The 12,638-nt window shown below is 33.7% G+C and overlaps 4 protein-coding genes across 4 annotated transcripts; 2 read left to right on the top strand and 2 right to left on the bottom strand.

Annotated features, from left to right (window-relative positions):
* Positions 1-4,417: 4,417 nt before the first annotated feature.
* Positions 4,418-6,237, bottom strand: BO97DRAFT_473638 (E3 ubiquitin-protein ligase RNF103; the record flags this gene model as incomplete). The annotated part of the gene is made up of 3 exons (XM_025700254.1): positions 5,637-6,237; positions 5,135-5,579; positions 4,418-5,068 (listed from the first exon to the last, which is right to left on the bottom strand). Exons 1-3 carry the CDS (start codon positions 5,774-5,776, stop codon positions 4,418-4,420), a joined length of 1,236 nt encoding a protein of 411 aa, XP_025546628.1. The 5' UTR covers positions 5,777-6,237.
* Positions 6,238-6,539: 302 nt separating this feature from the next.
* cyp3 (putative peptidyl-prolyl cis-trans isomerase) lies at positions 6,540-7,470 on the top strand. The gene is made up of 4 exons (XM_025693108.1): positions 6,540-6,704; positions 6,827-6,972; positions 7,025-7,162; positions 7,229-7,470. The coding sequence occupies exons 1-4, from the start codon at positions 6,635-6,637 to the stop codon at positions 7,418-7,420; spliced, it is 546 nt and encodes a 181-aa protein (XP_025546627.1). The 5' UTR covers positions 6,540-6,634; the 3' UTR covers positions 7,421-7,470.
* A 65-nt stretch (positions 7,471-7,535) lies between these two features.
* BO97DRAFT_481254 (alanine--tRNA ligase) lies at positions 7,536-11,088 on the bottom strand. Its single transcript, XM_025700805.1, has 6 exons — positions 10,732-11,088; positions 10,529-10,674; positions 10,437-10,463; positions 10,338-10,373; positions 7,874-10,282; positions 7,536-7,799 (listed from the first exon to the last, which is right to left on the bottom strand). The coding sequence occupies exons 1-6, from the start codon at positions 10,973-10,975 to the stop codon at positions 7,626-7,628; spliced, it is 3,036 nt and encodes a 1,011-aa protein (XP_025546626.1). The 5' UTR covers positions 10,976-11,088; the 3' UTR covers positions 7,536-7,625.
* BO97DRAFT_378424 (uncharacterized protein) lies at positions 10,869-11,857 on the top strand. The gene is made up of 2 exons (XM_025693107.1): positions 10,869-11,206; positions 11,295-11,857. The coding sequence occupies exons 1-2, from the start codon at positions 11,095-11,097 to the stop codon at positions 11,750-11,752; spliced, it is 570 nt and encodes a 189-aa protein (XP_025546625.1). The 5' UTR covers positions 10,869-11,094; the 3' UTR covers positions 11,753-11,857.
* Positions 11,858-12,638: the final 781 nt, after the last annotated feature.

The raw sequence follows: 12,638 nt of genomic DNA, 5'->3' as shown, positions 1-12,638 counted from the left end.
AATTAATAATTATAAATCTTTTTCTAAAAAAAATAAAAAAATTATATACTAAAACCCTAAATATACTAAGTTTTTAAATATAATTAAAAAATAATTAATAATATATTTACTTCTTTATATACTATAAAAAAATATTATATATTATAGAATATACTTTATTATTTTATTTAATATTTATAATATAATATATTATAAATAATATTTTTAAAAATTATACTATAATTAATCTCTATACTATTAATAAGAAAACTAAATTTAAAAATATTATTTTATTTTTATTATTAATATTATTTATTTTTTTTATTGATAATTAATTTATAATAATTACTAAAATTTTCTTATTATAATTATATATTATAATTAAAAAGTATTTTATATTATTATTATAAAATATATTAATTTAATATTATATATATAATATTAAATAAATCTTAATTTATAAAAATTCTAAGAATTTTATTATATTTATATTAATAATATAATTATTACTTCTAAGAATCTAGATAAATATTTTATTTATTTTAATTTTATCTTTAATTATTTTAAGAAAATAAATTTAAAATTTAAGTTTATTAAAATTTTTATTAATTTTTTTTATAATACTTTTAGATTAGTATATTAATATATTTAATTTTAATATATCTAAGAGTAAATTCTAGATTATTAAAAACTTTTTTTTTTATAAATCTAGTTAAACTAGATTATTTCCTTAATTTTATTAGATAGTTATATTATTATATATAATATTATTTCTAAAAGATTTTAGTTTTATAAAATTATAAAATACTTTTAATTAAGAATTATTTTAATAATTATTAAAATTATATTATCTGTATAATATTTATTAATATTAATAAAAAATATAAGATATTTAAGAACTTATAATATAAATTTATAAATTTAAAAAAACTTATTTATTATAATCTTAAGTATTAGTTTTATATTAATCTTAATACTTATTATAATAATTATAATATTATAATATATTATATTTTAGATAGACTAAAATTTAAAGACTTATCTAAATTATTTATTTATATATATATATAATTAATTTTATTTCTAAGTAAAACTTTAACTCTTATAAAATATAATTATTAATTAATTAAATTAAAAAATATTATATTTTATATAAATACTTTATAAATTAAAATATTTTATATAAGTTATATTACTATTTTTACCTCTTATTATTTATAAAAATTATATAAGTATTATTAGTATATTTAAGTAAATTATATTTAATATTATTATAGTTAAATACTTTAATTTATATTTTATCTATATCTTTTAATATATCTAGTAATATAATTTATTTATATTTTATTACTCTAATATATTTAAAATTACTATTAATATATTTTTTTAATTATTTTAATTTAAAGATATTTTTTATATTATTCTAGAATATAATCTTAAAGATACTTCTATTAATATTTATTAAATATCTGAATATTATATTATATATATTATTAAAGTTAATAATTTTTTTAAATAATAAATTTATAATAGTTATATCTTTGATTTTTAAGTATTAGAAATTATTAATATTATATAATCTAATTTCTAAATTAATTTATTATATTTTATAAAAGATAGTTTTTTTTATATAATCAAAAATATTAATATTAGTATATATAATATTATTATAGATAATAGTATTAATTTAGTAAAATAATTATAAATATACTTATTTTATTTTTTTATACTTAAGATTTTTTATATTATTTATAATAATTATAATAACTAAGGTTATAAGAAATATCTTCTAGAATTAAATAATCTTATTATTTATAAAATATATAAGTTATTTTATAAATATATTTATTATTTTATATATCTTAGGAATAAAATCTAAAAATATTAATTATATAATATTTTATAACTAATTATCTTTATTATTAAACTATTTTATATAATTACTATAAACTTTATTATAATTCTTCTAATTAAAAATAAGAATAATTAAATATTTATAATTATTAATAAATTTATAAAATATATTAGTATAATTAAAAAATAATCTATTATAAAAATAAATAAGTAAAGAATTATTATATTTTTATATTATTAAGATATTTTTATTAAGTAAATTAAAAAATATTTTAAATATTTCTAAAAGATTTCCATTATTAAAACTAATACTAATTAAGTTTTTTATAATATTTTAATATTAAAGAAGCCCTTAAGTTTATAATTATTTATATAAAAAAGATATATAATATAAAATATAAACTTATATTTTTCTATATTAGTAGTTCTGTATATTTATATATATATAAAAAATATATTATTTCTATAATTAAGAATATTAAAATTAAGTTAATATAATAATATATTAATTTATTCTTTATTACTAAAATTATTAGATATTATATATATTATCTTAGTTTTCTAAAATTATAAATTATTTATTTTATTATTTTTACTATATAATTAAAGTCTACTTCTATAAAAGTAGATTTTTATAATTATATATTATTTAAATTTTTTTATATTATTAATAAAAGATTTTTTAATAAAAAATATTAGAAAATTTCTACTATTCTAAAAAAATATATTATTTTATATAAATATATTAAAAAATTTATTACTAAATATTTTATCTACTAATTTAAATATAATTCTATTAATAATATCTAGATCTATAAAAAGAATATCATAATAAATAATTTAATTTATAAATTTAAAAAATATTAGTTATCTTAATTATAATATATATTTTCTTATATCTGTATTTCTTTTTTTTTATTTTATAAATTATAAATTACTTTATATATTTATTAATATTTCTATTTTATTTATTATTTATATATATATAAATTACTCTATAAGAATATTAAGTTTACTAAACTAGTATATATAATGAATCTTAGTTTATTTAAGAATTTTACTATTCTGTCTTCCTGCTATCTTTTATACTACCTTAATAGAAGACTTCTTAGATCTCCAAGTTTTAACTATTCCTGAGATTTCCTTCTAATTCAACCTTCTTACTTGCTTACTTCCCGGCTTAAGCCATCAACTACTGTAATACTGACAGCCCTGTAGTGCCTGTTATATTATATATATATATAAATAATTTATCCTTTTATTTTTATTAGAATCCATGTTCCATATATATATATATTTATATATATATATATATTATTTTATAAGACTATTCAACTTATTAAACTAGTATTTATAATAATTTTCAATTCAATTAAAGATTTTATTATTATTTTTTCTACTATTTTCTTTACTATTTGAATAAAATATATTTTTTTATTTTTAAAATTTTGATTATTCCTAAGATTTTTTTTAAGAATTCATTTATATTATACTTCTTAGCTTTTATTATTAACCACTATGATGGTAATAGATTTTTAAAAAATTAATACCAATCATTATCATTTGATCTAAATTATTAATTTTAGAACCTTTAATAATAAAATCTATTATTATAATATGAAATAAAATTTTCATTATAGATGATTACATAATTTATATTAATATATCTTATATATTAAATATATTAAACAGTACTTAATATATTTATATAACAATAGTCTTTAATATAACATTAAAGTTTTTTTTCGATTTAGATATATATATTATATTTCTAGTATTCTTTGATGTTATAAATAAGTTTAAGTAATTCTAGTAGTAGCTTTAATATATATATCTATATTTTTTGAATAATTATTTATTTTCAATTAATCTAGTAGTAATATTATTAAGTGTATAAAATATTTTATTATTCTTTTAGATAATAAAAAAGTATATAATTTTATTTAATATCTTTAGAATAATTTTAATTCTTAGATCTTATTAATATATAGTTTAGATATATTTTTATATATTAGATCAAATTTAATTATAATGATAATATAGATATCAATTATAATAAGTACATACGTATGAGATATTTTTTAATACTTTAAAGATTAATATAATCTATATTGTTTGAAAAAGAAAATGTTATATTACCATGATACTACTTGTAAATAATTGAGTTAAAACCGGGAAAGCTTCGGGCAGATGCCAGGGGATGCCATGAGACTTGATCTCTAGCCTTGACATTTCCTCCTGCTCGGTCACCGGAAACGGCAAGAACGCACACAACCTGCCCCCAAGGCGCCAGAACTATTAACTATTTGGGACACGGAAAAGATGATTTGCAATATACAGTAGACTACGTACTCGGGAGTGCTTCTCGCCCATCAGATTATTGAAACCTGAAGGCGGGTGTACTGTCCCTCCGATCAGAAGAATAAACAATGGCGGTCAATAAAATCGATGGCATTAAGAGATTATACAGGTCTTCGTGAAATTACTTATAGAAGGCTAGAAGATACTCCAAAGCCCTGACTGGAGATGATGGGTGTCAATCAGGCCGACTCATTGGAACACAATAACGAAAGGCAATCACGTCTCAGACAGTAGGTCCAGCCTCAAGTTGACTAAGCGTGCGGTTATTGCCCGGATGCGGGGTGCTTGCTGCATGGGACGCAAGCTCATTTCCAGCACGGCTCGGAGTTGAAGTTCGGGGGCCAAAGAAACGTGCAAAGAATAGGCCAGCTCTGCTGTTCCTTGGGTCAGACTGTGACGTCAATTCAGCTGCGTGATTGAAATCATGACTATGGCTAGCCTCAGGTCTTTGCCAGAGTCCAAATCGAGAGAAGACAGTTCGGTATGTGGGTTGTGCGTGCTGTGCTGGAGGATATAATCGCGGAGATCCAGGACTATTTATTCGTCCTCCAAGAAACACTGCCTGGGGATAGGCTGGCACACTGACACGACGACCGGTCCGTTCTGCATTGGTGGCAGAGTCGTGCATTTCCGCACGTGGCTTTGGGACATAGTAATCCGCCTTGCAAAGAGGACAACAAGCTCTTCTACTTGTCAGCCAAGGATCAACACATGAAGCATGAAAGGCGTGGCCGCATGTGAGCCCACGTATATCATCATCGTCATCGATCGAATCGAGGCATATGGCACATGTGTCGCCAGGATTCGCCAGCAGTTCGGCGGGGACGGCGGTACGTATTTGATGTCCAAGATCGTCGTCATCCTCTATAGTGGCCTGTACAGATGGTCAGCTATGAGACGATAATTGGTAATATTTTCCGAGGTTGGTACTATCCTTGACGTGAGTCTGGACTCGAGCAAGATCGATAGCCACTGGGCACTTCCCCTGCGATTGAGTTAACGGCGTTTCAACATGCTGTCGTGATTCTTCAGCTAGCGACATCCCAGATCCCAGCTGTCTATTATCCTTCAGTTGTGGTGTCGCGGAGGGAGGAGAACTTGTAAGCCGGTCATGACCGCCCTCTAAATTGTGATCATCCCCAGTAGGTGATGCGATTTCACCAGCAGTAGAAAGGCCATCATCAGCGCGAGACGAACGCCAAGCTTTGTATTTAATAAGTGGGAAGCGTTGATTGACCTCGTCCATGCTCATCAGCCTCTTTTCTCGCCGTCGTCGGTGTGTTCGAGGCATAGCTATAAGATCTATGGGCTCCCCTGTTTCTTCGCCACGCATCTGTCGATTTCGTTGGTTGTATCGGAAGCAATATTTAACTCCAACAATAATCCTACAAGTTTCCATTAAGCCTGCACACATGAGTTGGTGACAACGGACATAAACTGACCATAAATTTGTAAAAACAACACCGAAGCCAAGAGCAACAAAAAACAGCAACGGTGAGCTTGTGGGGCTAGTATTGTTACCACCGCCATTATGGTCGGTATTGGTAGCACTGGCGATTGGACTAGTCGTTGTTGAGGACATCTCGACCAAGTAAATAGAAGTGGGTTGATAATTGATAGAGGTGATAAACTCTTGGGAACCCAAGAGAATAGACCGTGCGGCGCAGGCTCGATGTATGTTTGCGGGGGAAAGATTCGATGATGTGCCGTTGATCAAACACAGACTATGGATAATACTGCCTCAGAGGACAATACTGAAGGTGGCAATGCAGCTCATCTAGGTATCCGGAGACCACAAGATAGGAGGGACAATGAAAGTGACTCGCGACAATTCATCACTAATTTTGCTTAAACAAGCATCTTCCTCCCGGAAATAGTCTCGGAGTCATTAATAACCATATAGAAGGCCAACCAGAGGTTTTAAATCTGGTGGTCGTTGGGTTATCTCCAGCGAACTTGCGAAGAGCTGAGGTTGTAACCAGAGTCCCGAGACGGCTAGTCCACACAACTGTCGGTCGTCCGTCACCAGCGGATTTGTAGTAGTCAGCAGTTATTACTATACCTAATCATCAAGTGATATGGATTCGGATCTCAAGCTAAAAGCATATGACATCAGTCCCGTAAAAACACCAAGTAGGGGTGCCGGCGGTAAAAACCAAGACCGTTGATCAGCGTATGCTTACTAGAATAACTAATCGCGATATTTCTAGAAGAATTATTACAATGCGAATGGGTTCGAGTGGTAGTAGATTAAGTCCGGAAAGTGGGGAACGATGCAGTGTGGTCTTACTAAACTTTAGCTAAGACCAAGGACTGGTTGATTCTGTTATCTATATGGCTTGTGAGCACCAGCTCGGTAGAATATAATATAACCAGACTTTCGCATAGTCCGATCAATGCCATATCATAAGATTCAGAAATCTCAGAGAACACAAATCCCATGGAGAATGCGGCCGGGTCTCCTCACAGAGACACCAACCCAGTGGTTTTCTTTGATGTGTCTTTAGGAGGTAAGCCAGGCAAGATAGTTTAATCTGCACCAACACGCATGGGCTCAACCGGACTCGCTATGAAGCCATTTTTTACTTCTCGAATCAGAGCCACCTTGCTAAATGAAGCATTTATTCGACAGGTGAACCTCTAGGTCGGATCAAGATGGAGCTTTTTGCAAATATCACTCCGCGCACAGCAGAGAACTTTCGCCAGTTTTGCACCGGAGAGAATAGAAATGCCCAGGGACGACCCCAAGGATACAAGAATAGCAAATTCCATCGCGTGGTATGTTCAGGCGACGGGTTCACCATTCCGAGCGCAAGCTGAATTCATCAAGATCAAAGATTTCATGATCCAGGGAGGTGATTTCATCAATGGCGATGGGACTGGAACCTGTACCATCTATGGAACATCGAAATTCGCAGACGAAAACTTCACCCTAAAGCATACGAATGCAGGTATGCTAAGCATGGCGGTATGTATCCAGATCGATGACTGTCATTGCGTTTGAATATAACAAACTGAGCCACCAACGTATTAGAATTCTGGGCCAAACACAAACGGTTGCCAATTTTTTATAACTACTACCACTACTCCTTTCCTGGATGGTAAGCATGTTGTCTTTGGACAGGTGGTGGACGGAATGGATATAGTACGGATGATTGAGAACACACGCACAACCAGAGACAAGCCCAACCAGGAAATCTTTATCACACAGTGCGGTGAGATGTAAATAAGTTTAGTTTACACTGAGTGGCTATCCATAGCTCTCAGATACATCATACTACATATATTGCGAACTCTAGTGGCTGAACCTAAACCTTGAAAGTCACAAGGTATTTTCAAATGTTGATAGACTGATGCCAAGAAGGTGATCATAATAGCTGTTCAACTTAGGTAACATGAGGCCCAAAAACAAGCGAATAGAGACACCCATTCTATAGTTTGAACCTGGAAAGATAGTCGGATGCCAGATCAATGGCTTCATCGACTTTTTCAGGATTTGTTCCGTTGCCGACAGAAGTAGGTCCCTTGCCGCCGGCCTTCCCTCCGACTGCGCTAGACACAACAGTAGCCCACTCGGTGGCCGATGCGCCTTGATCACTCGTTGCCTAACGATGAGAGTATTAGTCAACTGCATAAAGAGTCGATTCATAAGGAGGCGAGGGAAAGCAGGCAGATATACCTTAGCGACGTGACAACCATGCGCAACACGGCCTTGCTCGGAGCTTGCAGCCATAACATAGATTGTCTTATCAGACAACTTGGACTTTACATAGTTGATAGCTTCGCTGACGGCCTTTGCATTAGCAGAAATGGGAAGTTTAGCAACCAGCCAGGACTTGTCTTTGTTCGCCGGATTTTGAAAATAACCGGTGATAGTGTCAAGGGCTGTTTTGGACTCGAGCTTTTGCTGCGCCTTTTGCTCGTCAAGAATTTGTTTGTTGATGCGAGCGAAGCGTTCTCGGAAACCAGACTTCTGAAGAGCAGAAATCGATAGCTGATTCAGCTCCGCCTGGATCTGTTTCGCGTCTTTCTCTTTCTCCAAGCCTAGAGGCATAGTTTCGAGTCTATCGAGTCGCTTACCGAACTCCACTGCAATGCGTTGCACTGCATGGGCATCCTCGCCAGTAACCGCAATGATTCGGCGAATACCTTTGGCTATGCCTCCCTCCTCCAGGATTATAAGATCCTTGATGTCGCCTGTTTTCTGCACGTGTGTTCCGCCGCAGAATTCAATACTTACTTCTTGCCATCTAGGATCAGTGACATTGTCCAGAATCTCACCAATTTCCACTCCAACGGAGACAACACGGACAGGATCGGGATATGTTTCGCCGAATACAGCCCGAACTCCTGAAATTTGACGAGCGATGGCCAGGGGAACCTCTTGCGAGTAGACTGCACAATTCTGACGAATATATTCAGTTGATATTTCCTCGATTCTGGCCAAGTCTTTGTCTGTGACGGGTGACTTATGTGAAAAGTCAAATCTGAGCTTTTCCGCAGCAACAAGTGAGCCTTTCTGCTCAATGCCGTCACCTAAAACCGACTTCAAAGCGAAGTTGAGTATATGTGTTCCGGTGTGGTTGTTGCGAATTGGCCACCGGCGGAGTTCGTCATATTCGCAAATGACCGTGTCTCCAACCGCTAGGGTACCATACTTCATGAATCCTGTATGCAAAACATAGCCAGCATAGAGCTGAACATCGCCAACCTCAAGCTCTGCTTCGCCATCAATGATAATTCTGCCAGTATCATTTTCCTGCCCTCCTTGTTCTGCATAGAAATTCGTACGATCGAGGATTATCCCAAGCTGTTCGCCGCTCTGTATATCTGCCGTAGATGAGTGGAAGCATTTGCCGTGATAAATAGCCTTCACCTGGGCATTGATATTACCCTTTCCAAACTTCGCTGTATCATCAGTCTTGACGACGTCGCTCATTAATTCTAGCTTGCCTAAGTCGTGAACGTCCAACTTGACTGTGTCGGCTGCCGCTTTTTTTTGTCCCTTGCTCGCTTCCTTGGCTTTGAGGCGCGCTTCCTCAAACTCACTGTCATCGATTTGCAACCCGCGCTCTTCTGCCATGATACGCGTTAAGTCGACAGGGAACCCAAAGGTATCATAGAGTCTCCAGACATCGGCGCCATGAAGCTTTTCGTCGCCCTTGGCTTTGGCTTGCTGAGCATAATGTTCAAATTGTCGCTCACCACGATCGAGCGTTTTAGCAAATGACATCTCCTCTTCGTCAAGTATTTCCATGACATCAAACTGTTTTTTCTTCAATTCTGGAAACATTCCACCAAGTTGTTCCACGACAGTGGGCACAAGCTTAGAAAAGAAGCTTCCAATCTCAACTTGGAAGTACTTTCGAGCGTAACGTGCCCCTCGGCGTAACACCCGGCGAATAACATACCCACGTCCCTCGTTGTTCGGCATGACACCATCCGAAATTGCAAACATCAGGGTGCGAATATGGTCTGCGATGACACGATACGCAGTGTCAATGCCATCCGAATCATCCGCCCCAAACTGCCCGCGATATTCACGGGCTCCAGTGACATCTCTAATTACCTGAAATAGGGGAGAGAAGACGTCGGTGTCATAGTTAGACGATTTGTCCTGCAATACCGACACCAGCCTCTCAAATCCCATTCCAGTATCGACATGCTTGTTGGGAAGGGGTCGCAGAGAACGGTCTGACTCGCGATTATACTGTATGAAGACGTTATTCCATATTTCAAGGACGTTGGGGTCGTCTTGATTCACGAGATGGGCAGCATTACGCCCACCGATCCGATCATAATGGATCTCACTGCAGGGTCCACAAGGACCCTGGTCACCCATTTCCCAGAAGTTATCCTTCATATTTCCAGGAAGGATGTGATCTTCAGGGACACCGACGGATTTCCAGAGCTCCTTCGCCTCAAGGTCGGGCTCTAGACCACCTTCCTTGTTACCTTCGAAGTATGTAACGTAGAGACGTTGGGGATCCAAGCCATATACTGTCGTCAACAATTCCCATGAGTAGCAAATTGCTTCTTTCTTGAAGTAATCACCGAAGCTCCAGTTTCCGAGCATCTCGAAAAATGTCTGTACGGCAGGCCTTTTAGCATCAAAATAGAAGCGACCGTGTCAAAAGACTTACATGGTGATAACTGTCCTTGCCGACATCATCAAGATCCTACAACAGGTGCAATCAGCGAATATTCCAAGCTGAAAAGTGCGAGATGTCGGTTTCACTCACATTATGCTTTCCTCCAGCACGAATACACTATACAAAATGAAATTAGCACGTCACACCGTGCGGATCCTTTAGGGGTGGTGGGGGGTTGTCACCTTCTGGGAGTTGACCGCACTTCTGAGTTTGCCAAAATCAGATTGGGGATCGACTGTGCCTAGGAAGATAGACTTGAACTGGTTCATTCCAGCATTGGTGAACAGCAGCGTTGGATCAGCGTGAGGCACAACAGGGGACGAGGGAACTATGTGTGGCAAATGTTAAGTTAGGATGAAACGGTTCAGAAAAGGCTGTTGCGCACCGAATGTATGGCCATTCCCTTTGAAATATTGAAGAAAAGTATCTCGAACTTTTCTAGAAGTCCAGTCCGCCCCAGACGGGTCACTCGAGGCCATGCTGAATGGTCTTGTGTTGGGCTTTGCTGATGGGTTGTTCCAGAGCGGGGGAGTGTGAAGGTGGTAGAATATTCTGGGTGTTGACCTAAAGGACGATAAAAGATGAGTCAAACCCAGTTCCCCGTCCCTCGAGATTCTGTGGAGATTCATCAAGCAATCTGCTTTCTTAGTACATCGTCTTTCGCCCAGCAACAGATAATGGGCCTTTTCTGCTACTTGACTTCCTGTGTCTTTCGTCCGATCTGATCAAGTCAAGTATCCTGTAGCTGATGGCACTGCAACCTGGCTGTGCGAACATTAATCACGGGAAAAAGCGCCCCGCAGAAACGGATCCTGACCATGACCAGCCTTTAACCAAAAGATTCAGTCATTTACACTTAAGTAAGTTGCCTATTCCTGTACTTGAAACAACCAATTGGTATTGGAATATCATCTCCGATTATGTTACTTGTATCTGATTGATTATTAGATTCTCTAGCATATCACCATGACACCTCTGATCGACAAAGGCTTGCTACATCTAGTCAGGGCGAAAAGATGATACTGGATGATACCAAGCACACCCTTTATATACATGATCTGGAAAGGGAGCTGGCAGAAGTCGAAATCCTGGACAATCAACTCACAATACTACCAGCTCTGGCTGATACATTGTCCACTGTCCCAAGAATGCTAGTGACCGAAGACAGCGCTCGGTGTACTGAACTAGTGCTTTACACTGAGCCTGTTTCACTCACAGTTCCAAGAGGCATTGATGACGTTCAAAAGGCGCTTATTGCCACTAGGGAGCGCGCTCGCCAGGCACATAAGGAGCATTTTAATAGTCCTAGTGAAACAAGGGTCGCGACACGATTTGGAGTGAAGAGTACTATTGATAACAATCAGGTGTGTTTTGGTGAAACAATGGAGATTGATGTAAACAATTGACTCCAAAGACAGTGCGCGTTGACGGGTTGAAAGATAGCTTAAACATCAGCGGTGGATGTCTTACATGTCTGCTGATAACATATAGTATATTGTAAGAGTTGTTACAGGCACGCCCCATATCCTTCAATCCCACCCTACATTTGCCCCTATAGATAGACAAGCAAAGCTATATATCTACTCATGTTACGTGTGGCTCAAATAATAATGAAATTAATCATGATAAGTAATGGATTAATAGATAATCCGTGTAAAAAAAACTAGGGTAGATAAAATGGATTTTCTATCTACTTAGCAGTATAGAAGATAAATAAAGAATAAAAGAATAGAATTCATACTTATTTTAAGAGATATTACATATACTAGTTCTATATGATTAATGTTAATGTAAACTAAATATCTATATATATATATACCTTTTATGAATATAGATAATAGATACAGTAGTTAGTTGATAAACTTATTAAATCAAGAAATAAAGAATTGAATATTAAAGCAATAGATAATAAATAAATATATATATATATATATATATATAAAGAAAAAGAGTTAAAGATAGTAATATTTATCAACATACAGGCTGGTGGGAGTAATAGGTATAACAGTTTAGATGGATAAGTAATAATAATAATTTTTTTATTCTGAGCTAGCTACTAAGATTAGGTTATTCTTAGATATATAAATAAGATATAACTTTAAAAAAATAATAAGATTAAAAATAAATTAGAAGATAGACAAATTATATATTATATAAAGTAATTAGGATTAATAGTATACTAAAATTACTAAAATAAATAAAATAAATAAAATAAATAAAATAAATAAAATAAATAAAATAAATAAAATAAATAAAATAAATAAAATAAATAAAATAAATAAAATAAATAAA

The sequence above is a fragment of the Aspergillus homomorphus genome, assembly GCF_003184865.1.
Source record: "Aspergillus homomorphus CBS 101889 unplaced genomic scaffold BO97scaffold_65, whole genome shotgun sequence".
Lineage (NCBI taxonomy): Eukaryota > Fungi > Ascomycota > Eurotiomycetes > Eurotiales > Aspergillaceae > Aspergillus > Aspergillus homomorphus.
The sequence above is the reverse complement of the archived record's forward strand: the minus strand, read 5'-3'. Positions and strand labels throughout refer to the sequence as shown.

Excerpts from the sequence above, each read along its gene's own strand:
- BO97DRAFT_481254 (XM_025700805.1), bottom strand. The coding sequence starts at position 10,975 with ATGAATCTCCACAGAATCTCGAGGGACGGGGAACTGGGTTTGACTCAT. Across the intron at positions 10,374-10,436 it reads GTGCTGGAGGAAAGCATAAT|GATCTTGATGATGTCGGCAA; the intron begins GTGAGTGAAACC and ends CACCTGTTGTAG. Across the intron at positions 10,283-10,337 it reads GCAAGGACAGTTATCACCAT|ACATTTTTCGAGATGCTCGG; the intron begins GTAAGTCTTTTG and ends CCTGCCGTACAG.
- cyp3 (XM_025693108.1), top strand. The coding sequence starts at position 6,635 with ATGGAGAATGCGGCCGGGTCTCCTCACAGAGACACCAACCCAGTGGTT. Across the intron at positions 6,705-6,826 it reads CTTTGATGTGTCTTTAGGAG|GTGAACCTCTAGGTCGGATC; the intron begins GTAAGCCAGGCA and ends TTTATTCGACAG. Across the intron at positions 7,163-7,228 it reads CAGGTATGCTAAGCATGGCG|AATTCTGGGCCAAACACAAA; the intron begins GTATGTATCCAG and ends CCAACGTATTAG.
- BO97DRAFT_378424 (XM_025693107.1), top strand. The coding sequence starts at position 11,095 with ATGGCACTGCAACCTGGCTGTGCGAACATTAATCACGGGAAAAAGCGC. Across the intron at positions 11,207-11,294 it reads ATTCAGTCATTTACACTTAA|ATTCTCTAGCATATCACCAT; the intron begins GTAAGTTGCCTA and ends ATTGATTATTAG.